This window comes from Salmo salar, chromosome ssa05, assembly GCF_905237065.1.
Source record: "Salmo salar chromosome ssa05, Ssal_v3.1, whole genome shotgun sequence".
NCBI lineage: Eukaryota > Metazoa > Chordata > Actinopteri > Salmoniformes > Salmonidae > Salmo > Salmo salar.
In genome coordinates, this window is record NC_059446.1 from 36,484,750 (window position 1) to 36,500,755 (window position 16,006).

Consider the following 16,006-nt stretch of genomic DNA (forward strand, 5'->3'; position numbering starts at 1 on the left):
CCACTCCAATACCTTGACTTTGTTGTCCTTAAGCCATTTTGCCACAACTTTGGAAGTATGCTTGGGGTCATTGTCCATTTGGAGACCCATTTGCGACCAAGCTTTAACTTGCTGACTGATGTCTTGAGGTTGCTTTAATATATCCACATAATTTTCCTACCTCATGATGCCATCTATTTTGTGAAGTGCACCAGACCCTCCTGCAGCAAAGCACCCCCACAACATGATGCTGCCACCCCTGTGCTTCACAGTTGGGATGGTGTTCTTCGGCTTGCAAGCCTCCCCCTTTTTCCTCCAAACATAACGATGGTCATTATGGCCAAACAGTTCTATTTTTATTTCATCAGACCAGAGGACATTTCTCACCTGTATTTGGAGAGTTTCTCCCATACATATATGCATGCATACATACATACATGCATACATACACCAAAATGGAGCTCTTTGGCATCAACTCAACTCACCGTGTTTGGAGGAGGAGGAATGCTGCCTATGACCCCAAGAACACCATCCCCACCATCAAACATGGAGGTGGAAACATTATTCTTTGGGGGTGTTTTTCTGCTAAGGGGACCAGACAACTTCACCGCATCAAAGGGACAATGGACGGGGCCATGTACCGTCAAATCTTGGGTGAGAACCTCCTTCCCTCAGCCAGGGCATTGAAAATGGGTCGCGGATGGGTATTCCAGCATGACAATGACCCAAAACAAACGGCCAAGGCAACAAAGGAGTGGCTCAAGAAGAAGCACATTAAGGTCCTGGAGTAGCCTAGCCAGTCTCCAGACCTTAATCCCATAGAAAATCTGTGGAGGGAGCTGAAGGTTCGAGTTGCCAAATGTCAGCCTCAAAACCTTAATGACTTGGAGAAGATCTGAAAAGAGGAGTGGGACAAAATCCCTCCTGAGATGTGTGCAAACCTGGTGGCCAACTACAAGAAACGTCTGACCTCTGTGATTGCCAACAAGGGTTTTGCCACCAAGTACTCAGTCATGTTTTGCAGAGGGGTCAAATACTTATTTCCCTCATTAAAATGCAAATAATTTTCTAACATTTTTGACATGCGTTTTACTGGATTTCTTTGTTATTCTGTCTCTCACTGTTCAAATAAACCTACCATTAAAATTATAGACTGATCATTTCTTTGTCAGTGGGCAAATGTACAAAATTAGCAGGGGATCAAATACTTGTTTCCCTCTGTGTGTGTGAGTGTAAACGGGGAAGAGGCAACTCCAGGATGCTGGCCTTCTAGGAAGAGTTGCAAAGAAAAAGCCATATCTCAGACTGGCCAATAAAAAGAAAAGATTAAGTTGGGCTAATGAGAACACACTGGACAGAGGAACTCTCCCTAAAATGCCAGCATCCCGGAGTCGCCTCTTCATTGTTGACGTTGAGACTGATGTTTTGCGGGTACTATTAAATGAAGCTGCCAGTTCAGGAATTGTGAGGCGTCTTTCTCAAACTAGACACTCTAATGTACTTGTCCTCTTGCTCAGTTGTGCACCGGGGCCTCTCACTCCTCTTTCTATTCTGGTTAGGGCCAGTTTGCACTGTTCTGTGAAGGGAGTAGTACACAGCGTTGTACGAGATCTTCAGTTTCTTGGCAATTTCTCGCATGGAATACCCTTCTTTTCTCAAAACAAGAATAGACTGACGAGTTTCAGAAGAAAGTTCTTTGTTTCTGACCATATATATGTGTATGTGTGTATATACACTGCTCAAAAAAATAAAGGGAACACTTAAAGCACAATGTAACTCCAAGTCAATCACACTTCTGTGAAATCAAACTGTCCACTTAGGAAGCAACACTGATTGACAATAAATTTCACATGCTGTTGTGCAAATGGAATAGACAACAGGTGGAAATTATAGGCAATTAGCAAGACACCCCCAATAAAGGAGTGGTTCTGCAGGTGGGGACCACAGACCACTTCTCAGTTCCTATGCTTCCTGGCTGATGTTTTGGTCACTTTTGAATGCTGGCGGTGCTTTCACTCTAGTGGTAGCATGAGACGGAGTCTACAACCCACACAAGTGGCTCAGGTAGTGCAGCTCATCCAGGATGGCACATCAATGCGAGCTGTGGCAAGAAGGTTTGCTGTGTCTGTCAGCATAGTGTCCAGAGCATGGAGGCGCTACCAGGAGACAGGCCAGTACATCAGGAGACGTGGAGGAGGTCGTAGGAGGGCAACAACCCAGCAGCAGGACCGCTACCTCCGCCTTTGTGCAAGGAGGAGCAGGAGGAGCACTGCCAGAGCCCTGCAAAATGACCTCCAGCAGGCCACAAATGTGCATGTGTCTGCTCAAAGTGGACAGTTTGATTTCACAGAAGTGTGATTGACTTGGAGTTACATTTTGTTGTTTAAGTGTTCCCTTTATTTTTTTGAGCAGTGTATATTTATGTATATGTGTGTGTGTGTGTGTGTGTGTGTGTGTGTGTGTGTGTGTGTGTGTGTGTGTGTGTGTGTGTGTGTGTGTGTGTGTATATATATATATATTTATGTATATGTATATGTGTGTATAGATATTTAGGTATATATGTATATGTATGTGTGTATATGTATATGTATGTGTATATATATATTTATGTGTGTGTGTATATGTGTGTGTGTGTGTGTGTGTGTGTGTGTGTATATATATGTATATGTATGTGTGTATATGTATTTATGTATATATAAATATATATATGTATGTGTGTGTATATATACTGCTCAAAAAAATAAAGGGAACACTTAAACAACACATCCTAGATCTGAATGAAAGAAATAATCTTATTAAATACTTTTTTCTTTACATAGTTGAATGTGCTGACAACAAAATCACACAAAAATAATCAATGGAAATCCAATTTATCAACCCATGGAGGTCTGGATTTGGAGTCACCCTCAAAATTAAAGTGGAAAACCACACTACAGGCTGATCCAACTTTGATGTAATGTCCTTAAAACAAGTCAAAATGAGGCTCAGTAGTGTGTGTGGCCTCCACGTGCCTGTATGACCTCCCTACAACGCCTGGGCGTGCTCCTGATGAGGTGGCGGATGGTCTCCTGAGGGATCTCCTCCCAGACCTGGACTAAAGCATCCGCCAACTCCTGGACAGTCTGTGGTGCAACGTGGCGTTGGTGGATGGAGCGAGACATGATGTCCCAGATGTGCTCAATTGGATTCAGGTCTGGGGAACGGGCGGTCCATAGCATCAATGCCTTCCTCTTGCAGGAACTGCTGACACTCCAGCCACATGAGGTCTAGCATTGTCTTGCATTAGGAGGAACCCAGGGTCAACCGCACCAGCATATGGTCTCACAAGGGGTCTGAGGATCTCATCTCGGTACCTAATGGCAGTCAGGCTACCTCTGGCAAGCACATGGAGGGCTGTGCGGCCCCCCAAAGAAATGCCACCCCACACCATGACTGACCCACCGCCAAACCGGTCATGCTTGAGGATGTTGCAGGCAGCAGAACGTTCTCCACGGCATCTCCAGACTCTGTCACGTCTGTCACGTGCTCAGTGTGGACCTGCTTTCATCTGTGAAGAGCACAGGGCACCAGTGGCGAATTTGCCAATCTTGGTGTTCTCTGGCAAATGCCAAACATCCTGCACGGTGTTGGGCTGTAAGCACAACCCCCACCTGTGGACGTCGGGCCCTCATACCACCCTCATGGAGTCTGTTTCTGACCGTTTGAGCAGACACATGCACATTTGTGGCCTGCTGGAGGTCATTTTGCAGGACTCTGACAGTGCTCCTCCTCCTCCTCCTTGCACAAAGGCAGAGGTAGCGGTCCTGCTGCTGGGTTGTTGCCCTCCTACGGCCTCCTCCACGTCTCCTGATGTACTGGCCTGTCTCCTGGTAGCGCCTCCATGCTCTGGACACTACGCTGACAGACACAGCAAACCTTCTTGCCACAGCTCGCATTGATGTGCCATCCTGGATGAGCTGCACTACCTGAGCCACTTGTGTGGATTGTAGACGCCGTCTCATGCTACCACTAGAGTGAAAGCACCGCCAGCATTCAAAAGTGACCAAAACATCAGCCAGGAAGCATAGGAACTGAGAAGTGGTCTGTGGTCCCCACCTGCAGAACCACTCCTTTATTGGGGGTGTCTTGCTAATTGCCTATAATTTCCACCTGTTGTCTATTCCATTTGCACAACAGCATGTGAAATTTATTGTCAATCAGTGTTGCTTCCTAAGTGGACAGTTTGATTTCACAGAAGTGTGATTTACTTGGAGTTACATTGTGTTGTTTAAGTGTTCCCTTTATTTTTTTGAGCAGTGTATATATATATATATGTGTGTGTGTGTGTGTGTGTATATATATATATGTGTGTGTGTGTGTGTGTGTGTGTGTGTGTGTGTGTGTGTGTGTGTGTGTGTGTGTGTATATATATGTACGTATATCTATGTGTGGTAAATTCAATTGATTGGACATGATTTGGAAAGGCACACACCTGTCTACATGAGGTCACATAGTTGAAGGAATTGTCCGTAGAGCTCCGAGACAGGATTATGTCGAGGCACAGATCTGGGGAAGGGTACCAAAGCATTGAAGGTCCCCAAGAACACAGTGGCCTCCATCATTCTTAAATGGAAGAAGTTTGGCACCACCAATACTCTTCCTAGAGCTGGCTGCTCAGCCAAACTGAGCAATCGGGGGAGAAGGGAAGGATCAGGGAGTTGAACAAGAGTCCGATGGTCACTCTGACAGAGCTCCAGAGTTCCTCTGGGGAGATGGGAGAACCTTCCAGAAGGACAACCATCTCTGCAGGACTCCACCAATCAGACCTTTATGGTGGAGTGGCCAGACAGAAGCCACTCCTCAGTCAAAAGGCACCTAAAGGACTCTGACCATGAGAAACAAGATTTTCTGGTCTGATGAAACCAGGATTTACTCTTTGGCCTGATTGCCAAGTGTCATGTCTGGAGGAAATCTGGCACCACCCCTATGGTGCAGCATGGTGTTGGCAGCATCATGCTGTGTGGATGTTTTTCAGCGGGAAGGACTGGGAGACTAGTCAGGATCAAGGGAAAGATGAACGGAGCAAAGTACAGAGAGATCCTTGATGAAAACCTGCTCCAGAGCGCTCAGGACCTCAGACTGGGGAGAAGGTTCACCTTCCATCAGGACAACGAACCTAAGCACACAGCCAAGACAACACAGGAGTGGCTTCGGGACAAGTCTCTGAATGTTCTTGAGTGGCCCAGCCAGAGCCTGGACTTGAACCCCAATCAAACATCTCTGGAGAGACTTGAAAATAGCTGTGCAGTGACTCTCCCCATCCAACCATACAGAACTTGAGAGGATCTGCAGAGAGGAATGGGAGAAACTCTCCAAATACAGGTGAGCCAAGCTTGTAGCGTCATACCCAAGAAGACTTGAGGCTGTAAATGTTGCCAAAGGTTCTTCAACGAAGTACTGAGTAAAGGGTCTGAATAGTTATGTAAATATCATATCAGTTTTTAATTTTTAATATGTTGGTAAAAAATATTTGCTTTGTGGTTATGGGGTATTGTGTATACATTGATTAGGAAAAAACAAATGTAATCCACTTTAGAATAAGACTGCCAATGTTTGTCTATGGAGATTGCATGGCTATGTGCTCAATTTTCACACCTGTCAACGGGTGTGGCTGAAATAGCCTAATCCACTAATTTGAATGGGTGTCCACATCCATCTACCTGACAGGTGTGGCATATCAAGAATCTGATTAAACAGCATGATCATTACACAGGTGGATCTTGTGCTGGGGACAATAAAAGGCCACTCTAAAATGTGCAGTTTTATCACACAACACAATGTCATAGATGTCTCAAGTTTTGTGGGAGTGTTCAATTGGCATGCTGACTGAAGAAATGTCCACCAGATATGTAGCTAGAGAATGTAATGTTCATTTCTCTACCATAAGCCGCATCCAATGTCGTTTTAGAGATTTTGGCAGTATGTCCAATCGGCATCACAACCGCAGACCACGTGTAACCACACCAGCCCAGGACCTCCACATCCAGCTAATTCACCTGCGGGATGGTCTGAGATCCGCCACCCGGACAGCTGATGAAACTGACAAGTATTTCTGTAGGTAATAAATCAGTTTTGTGGCGAAAAACTCAACGCCTATGCCCTTCCAGGGCCACCCATGGCAGTGCCCCTGCCCAGTCGTGAAATATATAGATTAGGGCCTAATTTATTTCTTTAAATTGAGTGATTTCCTCAAGTAAAATCATTGAAATTGTTGCATTTTGCATTTATATTTTTGGACATAAAATACTGTAAAATCAACAGGAATTCATCTCAAAATAATTTTAATTCAGGAAATCTATTCAAGTATTTCCACTCACAGAGAGACATAATCGTTTACCAATGTAATCAATATTTTAAATGATCATGTTTTTGTCCAATACAATATCTATTCGGGATTCTTCTGTCAATTTGCAGAGTACAAATTATTTATAATTATGTTCAGGTGGCTGGATGAATTATGAAAACATTTATGAATTTATGAAAAAATGGGTTACACCGCTGAATCTAGTTGATGACCCCTGCACTACAGGTACATAGGCTAGTCACTGTAGCATATTCTATGTTGAGAGACCCATGACATGGGTGAGTAGAGATGACATGGGTGAGTAGAGATGACATCCTGTGAATGCCATCTCCCCTCTACACCTCTGGCAGGGTGTTCTGCACCTCTGTGCTGTAGACTCACACTTTCCATGCTGTTAAACAACTCACTCACTCGATCTCTGGAGTGGAATGGTATATATGACAGCAGGGCTGTGTGGAGTTTTAACCTTTGTACCACACTTACCTTTTTTTTATACACATGATAGTCATTGAATAGATGTTACTTTCCAAAGTGGCTTACTGTCAGTGTTAAGATCTCACATTTCTGCCAAAGCATCATCATGTTATGGTCTGGTGAAGAACCTCTTCCACACATGCACTGATCTATTTCCAGTCTGTGGTTTTCCTGCACAGATCTTCTTGCTGTGGTGCATAGTTCTGGAAGGTCACTGTATTATGTTTGATGTGAGGGGATGCAAAAGGATGCAGAAGGTTTGAGTGCAAGGCTGCAACTTGGTTTCATAAACTTTGTTGCTCTGTGGAGCACCGTAATGCCTCCTTACAAAGTGCATGACCTTTGATATGTCTGTGGTGATGTCTCATGCTCTTGATTAGCCTATTTGGTGGTGTTCTTGAGCCAAACAACCAACCATTGGTTTGATCATTACACTTAGCAACCCACAAAACTGCAGGGAGATGGGAGGTCTTGTGAAATTAAAGGTTTCACAGGCTGCATCAGTTCCAACCCAAGCACTGAGCCAATACTGTATGTGATAAACCAAGTGGAAACGTAGCACAGACATACTGTATGTGATAAACCAAGTGGAAACGTAGCACAGACATACTGTATGTGATAAACCAAGTGGAAACTTAGCACAGAGATATGCGCTTATATTTCATTAAATAATCAAGAATGTTTTCAATGAAAAAATAATTTATTATCTATACAGACACCATACGTCACAATAAATACACAGTCATTGCCATATTAATAGTAAGTTATCCAATCAACAGCAATAAATTCCAGTTCCAGGGATTTGTGGGTTTCACCGCAGGCTTGGTAAAAAGATTCACATTTTTAAATTGATCTAGTTCAGATATTCCCAAACTGGGGGGTACGCCAAATAAAAATGTGATTCCCTTTATTATATACAAAAAAATTCTTCCCATTTTCAAACAGTCCATTTATATTTTCCAAAGGGGCTATACATTTGGGTGAGGTTTTTTTCCTCACCTGAGTAGTCTCATTTCACTGCCAAAAATAAAATGAAACCATCTAGTGTTCAGCGAAATAACAACAATGTCAAATGCAGCTAGCCTAGTCAAATAATTAACATCCAATCGCATTAACCGTTACTCTCTTGTGGGACTTCCACTAACGGTCCGTATGTAGCCAAACGTAGCTGCTGCTCATGTTGGTATCTGTACTGATGGCGCAAAAGCCATGACAGGGAGACATAGTGGAGTGGTAACACACGTGCAAGCAGTTGTTCCCGACGCCACTTGGGTGCACTGCAGCATCCACCGAGAGGCTCTTACTGCCAAGGGAATGCCTGACAGCTTGAAAAATGTTTTAGACACTGCAGTGAAAATGGTTAACTTTGTTAAAGCAAGGCCCCTGAACTCTTTTGTATTTTCTGCACTATGCAATGATATGGGTAGCGACCATGTAACGCTTTTACAACATACAGAAGTGCACTGGTTATCAAGGGGCAAAGTATTGACACGTTTTTTTGAATTGAGAGACAAGCTTAAAGTTTTCTTTACTGACCATAATTTTCACTTGACTGACCGCTTGTATGATGATGAGTTTCTCACACGACTGGCATATCTGGGTAATTTTCACCTGAATGATCTGAATCTAGGATTACAGGGACTCTCCGCAACTATATTCAATGTGTGGGGCAAAATTGAGGCTATGATTAAGAAGTTGGACCTCTTCTCGGTCTGCATTAACAAGGACAACACACAGGTCTTTCCATCATTGTATGATTTTTTTGTGTGCAAATAAACTCAAGCTTACAGACAATGTCAAATGTGATTATAGCTGAGTGAGTGCGCAATTACACAGGTACTTTCCCAAAATGGATGACACAAACAACTGGATTCGTTATCCCTTTCATGCCCTGAGTCCAGTCCACTGACCGATATGTGAACAAGAGAGCCTCATCGAAATTGCAACAAGCGGTTCTGTGAAAATGTAATTTAATCAGAAGCCACTGCCAGATTTCTGGATTGGGTTGCGCTCAGAGTACCCTGCCTTGGCAAGTCGTGCTGTTAAGACACTGATGCCCTTTGCAACCACGTACCTATGTGAGAGTGGATTCTCGGCCCTCACTAGCATGAAAACTGAATACAGGCACATACTGTGTGTGGAATATGATTTAAGACTGAGACTCTCTCCAATACAACCCAACATTGTAGAGTTATGTGCATCCTTTCAAGCACACCCTTCTCATTAACCTGTGGTGAGTTATTCACAATTTCTGATGAACAAATACGGTTTTATATGTAAGATGGTTAAATAAAGAGCAAAATTATTGATTATTATTATTTATGCTCTGGTCCTATAAGAGCTTTTTGTTACTTCCCACGAGCTGGGTTGTGACAAAAACTCACTCATTCTTATGTTTAATAAATGTGTCGTATAGTGTGTGTGTGGCAGGCTTAGAATGATGGCAAAAAACAATGTTTGAGAGTGCGCTGACCCTGGTGCTAGAGGGGGTATGCAGCTGGAGTTTGAATGTTCGAAGCGGTATGGGACTATAAAAAGTTTGGGAACCACTGGTCTAGTCCGTGTTTAGATCCATTTAGCAGATTGTATTCAGTCCTGTCCCACTCCAACCACTCACATGGCCTTGATTCCATTCATTGCTCCAAAAACATGCATAATCCAAAGTAACGCAGTCCATCATCTCCATACTGTAGGCAATGTCCATTGTGATGACCAGCCTACAGTTTGTACAATCCAAAAGTGGTAGTCCCCTCCTCATAGTTGACTAGGCTGGGGTCCGTCACCCACACACTAAGCTGATCGTCTGGCTCCAGACTGAACACTCCTCCCTGGAAAGCTGTACACACGTCTGTATGATCCTGGTCCCCCAGGCTGCAGTAGGCTGTCATCAGGTCTTTCTCCTCTCCCGTCTCCCCCTTCCTCAGCTTCACCCGGCTGGCCAGAGGGGTTTTGGGGTGCCATTTGGAGAAGGCCACCTGGGAGTAGATGTTGTAGTCTCCAGGCTGCAGCACCTTCAGCCAGCTGGACATGTAGTACTGGACGTTCCTCCGCACTGAGTGGCCTATGTTCCACTCCAGATACTTTGCTGTTCAAGCAGACAATTTCCATGTTTAAGTGCATTTTAAAACCTTATACTGAAACACGTATATCTTGTAGGAACATAGGCCACTATGTTCCTACAAAACAAACCTAGAATTATTGTGGTAAGTAACATCTCTTACTTGGGGGCGTACCAGAAACAGGTTGCTTGACTACCATGCGTGCCATGGCTCCATTCGAGGGCCCATCCCCAGTGAGTTTAGCAGCTGAAACAGAACAGACAAACAGTTAGTCTTCACCCTCTCAGAAGAGAAGGTTCTCTGCTGACAGAAGGTGAGCTTGGTAGAGTAGCAAGTAAAGTAAAATTATACATACGTAGATGCTATAAAAGATTTGAACATACCTCTTCCTTCCTCTTGTGAGACCTTGAGAGGAGAGACAGGAAAGCACAGCATTGCTTAATCATATGTTAATACTGCATGTTTTTTCTTCTACAAAATGTACTCATGAAACCTCAGATATCTTAATTTGAGTCTCGGCAACCTCGGCCTACCTTTGCCAGGATGCTTTTGTATTTCTCCACAAGCTTCTTACAGTCCAGCACCGACTGGATGTCTTTCTCACACTCTTCAAGTCTCTTCAGGACGATCATATCATCCAGGTACTTGCGTTCAAGGTCCTCGTGATACTGAGCCCCAACAAAGCAGGAATAAACGTTAACTCTATTCTAGCTAAATGTATCTTAATATTGGCACTGCTTAAGGATGATCATATTTCACTCTTTCAAGTTCACATCGGGACAAAGTCATGAAACGTTAGGACTAAGCGGTTGTTGTGCACTTGCTGTTTCTAAATGTTTCTGTTGAAGTTTTATTCGGATCCTGGGAAGTTTCCTGATAGACCCCCTGTGCTTGAAGAATAGGCATAGGTTATCACTGAAATATTTTTTTTATGTTGAAAAGATGCTCTTCGTTAAACCCCATCGCTTTTGAAGAGTGATCCAAGAGGTCTTATTTGTAGTCAAACAATATTCCACTCTGTAAGACACCCCAGGATAGATTTCCGCTATAACATAGTTATTATACATAACAAAATACATTTATATCATTGCCACTTACGCGCACATTCTTGAGAATATTTTAAAATTAAACTTTAGGAAAATAGGCCTACTGTCTTTTATAATTTATTGTTTTTTAAGTAACTACAGCGAAACATGTTATTCTCAAATAGGCTGCATAACAAAAATAGACTTGTATCCAAGATCTATGATAGTTCTGAACTTGGCACTAAGAAACGTTGCCCAACACCAATGAACCTGAAAGCTAGACCAACTCTTAGACGTATAACTGTGTCTATATATTTAAAGAGAGGTGAGTTCTTACCTTGTTGTCCGTGTGGTACAGGTAGGCGAATCCCCCCAGTAGCAGAACCATTTGAAGCACTATCATGCCAATGAGGAACCTGAGGAGAGGTTTGCTGTGGCCTGGTCCTGGTGCCGACATGACAGAGCCTAGCCGTGGGGGAATAGGTGGTGGAGGCATGCTGGTCTGGTAAGTGTTGATCATGCTGGTGCAGAGGGATCTAGATACAGAGAGGAGAGATCTGACTGCCTTCACACACCATACACATCTGAACAGCTACCGTCAGTTGTCACTAGCTAGTGTATTTTTCTGAGTTCACTTCCTGGAATCTCTCAACTTTAAGATGTGTGTGTGTGTCTCTGAATGCGTGTGTCTGTACAGTGTGTATGACTTGAAGGCATCAACCCCTCAAAAAAAATCTACTTTTATTCTTCACATGCTTCGTAAACAAAAGGTGTAGACAAACAGTGAAATTGCTTACTTACCAACAATGCAGAGAGAGAAAAACCCCAGACAACCCCGTTTTATATTTAGTGTTCATTCCTTGACCTTTCACCTGTTGGTTTCTCAAGTCCAGGTTTCCCTGAGGATTAACTCCAAACAGTTCCCTTCTTGAAGTGGTTGGTGTGTGATATGATAACAGCATATCAGAAATGCCCATGAAAATCTCCCGAAGAATTGTTTGAATGTTGCGCAATCAATGAATTTGCTGAGCACGGTATTGTGGCCGAAATTTGTCCATGTAACCGAAGAAAAATGCAACTAGGGTAACAGCACCTAAAGACACATCTACCCAGCAAACAGGGGATGTCCTGAGGAAATTCGGCAACGTCCTAAAAACGTCCTCGGGACAAACTAGGAACTAGACAAAACCTCCTCGGGACCATGAGACAACGTCCTAAAGACTTTAGGCGACCATCATGATTCACAGTGGACAACATAACAAGCTGAAACTTTACACCACTGAATCAGTTGATCGGATGCAATCCAAATTAATAGACAAAAGCAATGTCTATGCACATTTGAACTGTGTCATCAAATTGGTGTTAAGTGGAAATCAGCCCCTCTTTCATCTACAGGTGCTCCAAAACCCGCACTGTTTGCCCTGGTTACAGAAAGAGGTTTCACATTTGATACGTCAACGTACACTCATTTAATAGTCTACTTATTTGATGCATAGCTTTCTTCCTGCCTTCCTTAGCTCTATCTGTCCATGAGATTTCCACTGAGGTTGCAGAATTAGTCAGTATCAACCACACCAATGCTTGTGTGGCCAATGTTGGCACACCTAAAAAAAGCTGGATGGTTGGTTTTCTTTAAAATGATGTATGTTGCTTTAAGAGCCACCCCCAGTTGTTACGTTCGTCGATGGAAGGACCAAGGTGCAGCTTGGTAGGCGTACATCTTACTTTTATTGATGACACCGAAAAAACAACAAATACAAAACAAACAAAAAAACGCAACAGTTCTGTAGGGCTGGAAAGCAACAGTACAAAAACAAGATCCCACAAACTAAAGGTGGAAAAAGGCTGCCTAAGTATGATCCCCAATCAGAGACAACGATAGACAGCTGCCTCTGATTGAGAACCATACCCGGTTAACAAAGAAATAGAAAACATAGATTGCCCACCCTAGTCACACCCTGACCTAACAAAATAGAGAATGAAAGGGATCTCTAAGGTCAGGGGGTGACACCAGCCTCTTTTCACAGTTAAGTATTTATTTGGACCGTAGGACTAGCGAGAATGGAAAGACTGCTAGCTTGAAGACAACGTGTTAAGATACACAGGGTTTTAAGGGTGTCACTGAAAATGCAACAGTGTTCTGCATTCCCATGCAGGATTTCAAAGAGGGGCTGTGGGCACAAAGTCATCCACTGTGGCCTGCCTTGAAACAGACCTCAAAGAGGTGACGACAACCTTTTAGATCCTGATGGCTTGATGGCCTGCAGTTGTTGTGAAGCTTTTTTTTTAACATGACAGATGTTTGTTCTTCACCCATATGAATAAACTTATTTAAATTTGGCAAATACAACGACACTTTCTTTCTCTCATATCTCTATTCTCTTGCACATGCACACGCACACGCACACCCTAACCTTAACCCTAATTCTAACCCTAACCCCTGAACCTAAAATAAACTTTTTCCTTGTGGGGACAGGCAAAATGTATTGTCCTTGTTTTACTATTCTTGTGAGGACTTCTGGTCCCCACAAGGACGGTAAAACCAAAAACACACACACGCTCTCGCTCTCTGACTTTTTACTTTATGAATCTTGTACTGTATGTCTATGCAGCACCTGTGTCATCATCGGCAGGATAAGCCAATCAGACTAATTTAATTAATCTCTGTTAAAATGTATATTTTTACACCAGCGCTTGGAATGAGCATCTTTATACATTTGCGCTAATTCAAACCTTAATTATGTCATTAAATTTGTGGGAAAACATTTAGCTGCCGTTTGCTAAACATTTAGCAGCCGATGTCAGATCAGGATCTGACATCCCCCATGGAACCAAGGTTATAGAGAAAGAACTAACGTTTTCTACTTGGTTCTCCCTGAAATTGTACCCCTGGGTGCAAATGACACTTCTCTCCATCAGCGTGAGGGGGCAGGACTTCTATAGTGCATCAGCAGGTATCATGACTCATCCATCAAATCTTTTAAATGTAACCTTTATTTAACTAGGCAACTCAGTTAAGAACAAATTGTTATTTACAATGACGGCCTACCGGGTTAACTGCCTGACAGATTTTTACCTTGTCAGCTCGGGGATTCGATCCAGCAACCGTTCAGTTATTGGCCCAACACTCTAGGCTACTTGCCGCCCTCATGCTGGCATACATTACTATTTCTCTCTCACTCCCTTTCTCACTTACAGACACACGAGGCGCAAGCATGCACACACAGACACGTGCACTCCTACACACTCTTAGGAATCACAATGTGGAACTTAGAGAAGGGGAAGACTATGGTCAAGTTGGGGCTTTCTCAGACAAGATTCTTTCCATTTACTAATTCTATTGAGTCAAGCAGTTTCCATAGAACGTCAACACAGGGCATCTGCCGGTTCATTTGTAGTGTTAGTCTACGTCCTAAATGGCAGCCTATTCCCTTTGTAGTGCACTCATGTTGACTAGAGCCCTGGTCAAGAGTAGAGCACTATAAAAAGAATAGGGTGCCATTTGAGAAGCAGACATAGAGGATGTCTTGAGTTGACATTCACTCTGCACCAGCAGTAACAGAGGACTTTAGACAAACTACAAATAAACTCAACTTTTATTTTCATAATGCACATTGGTAAGCAGAGAAACGACACACAATTTGGAGTGCAGCATTGGCAACAGTTTTAAAACAACTACTAAAAACACTGTATTGGCATCAGCTTGGTTATGTAAAAACTTGAATAAAAAAAATATCTCAACAATGTCATGTATTATAACAATACTGAGACTAATATTGAAGCATATTTACATACAGACTGGCAAGCTGTCCTGCAATACACAACTGCCCAAGCAATACATTCTACAGTATAGACATCCGACCGTAAGTTACTACATAGGGTAGTGCGTACGGTACAGTACATCACTGGGGCCAAGCTTCCTATCATCCAGGACCTATATACTAGGCGGTTTCAAATGGCCACCCGGACTATTTACACTGACCTCCCCGGTTGTTTTTACACTGCTGCTACTCGCTGTTTATTATCTATGCATATGTGACAAATACATTTGGATTTGATTTTGAGAGTTATAACAACAAAAAACACTTAGATGTTATGTGGCTCTCAGTAATGTAATATGACGTAGGGCTTCCCCTAGTGGTGTAAGTATTAATCTCTCTGGTGGCATGCCACTCTTACGCGAGGGCCGCATTCTAACTTGAAATCCATGTGCTTACATTAGGCAGGCATTAAAAGCAAAAGATGTGAGTCTGACATGAGGCTTGGTTGAGGATGAAGATATAAGGCTAGAGCTACAGTTAAGGTTAAAGTTCAAGTAAGGTTGAAATTAAGGTAAGAGCTAGAGCTACAGTGGATGTAAGATTGGAAATGTTTGAATACAAAAATCCTCACTACTGGCAAAGCCTCACAGTTGAATTAACCCAGAGTGTCATGTAATTCCAACGGGATTCCGGGTAGAACAGTCCCAGTGGTGCCCTCAGTTCAAGTGAACATGAGCCTGTATATACTGTACCGTATTCACACCCCTTTGACTTTTTCCACATGTTGTGTTAAAATGTGGGATTAAAATGGATTTGTCATTTTTTGTCAACCATTTACACAAAATACTCTGTCAAGTGAAAGAACACTTCAACATTTGTAAAAAATAAATAAATAAAAAATATAATAATAACTAAAAACACCATCTTGATTAGAGAAGTATTCAAACCCCTGAGTCAATACATGTTAGAATCACCTTTGGTAGCGATTACAGCTGTGAGCCTTTCTGGGTAATTCAAAGAGCTTTGCACACCTGGATTGTACAATATATGCACATTATTCTTTTCAAAATTCTTCAAGCTCTGTCATATCTGTTATTGATCATTGCTAGACAACCATTTGCAGGTCTTGCCATAGATTTTCAAGCAGATTTAAGTCAAAACTGTAACTCGGCCAATCAGGAACATTCACTGTCTTCTTGGTAAGCAACTCCAGTGTAGATTTGGCCTTGTGTTTTAGGTTACTGTCCTGCAGACTCATCTCTGCAGGACAATCTCCCAGTGTCTGGTGGAAAGCAGACTGAACCAGGTTTTCCTCTACGATATTGCCTGTGCTTAGCTTCATTCCGTTTATTTTTTATCCTAAAA

General features: G+C 42.8%; 1 protein-coding gene across 2 annotated transcripts; it reads right to left on the reverse strand.

The window, feature by feature from the left end:
- Positions 1-8,448: 8,448 nt before the first annotated feature.
- cd40lg (CD40 ligand) lies at positions 8,449-11,638 on the reverse strand. 2 transcript variants are annotated; one of them, XM_014199851.2, is made up of 5 exons: positions 11,218-11,638; positions 10,389-10,523; positions 10,239-10,260; positions 10,030-10,101; positions 8,449-9,881 (listed from the first exon to the last, which is right to left on the reverse strand). In XM_014199851.2, the coding sequence occupies exons 1-5, from the start codon at positions 11,398-11,400 to the stop codon at positions 9,514-9,516; spliced, it is 780 nt and encodes a 259-aa protein (XP_014055326.1). In that variant the 5' UTR covers positions 11,401-11,638; the 3' UTR covers positions 8,449-9,513. The 2 variants fall into 2 exon arrangements, with proteins under 2 accessions (XP_014055326.1, XP_014055325.1); XM_014199850.2 differs by having other exon boundaries at positions 8,451-9,881; positions 10,018-10,101; positions 11,218-11,622.
- Between the last annotated feature and the right edge of the window lie 4,368 nt (positions 11,639-16,006).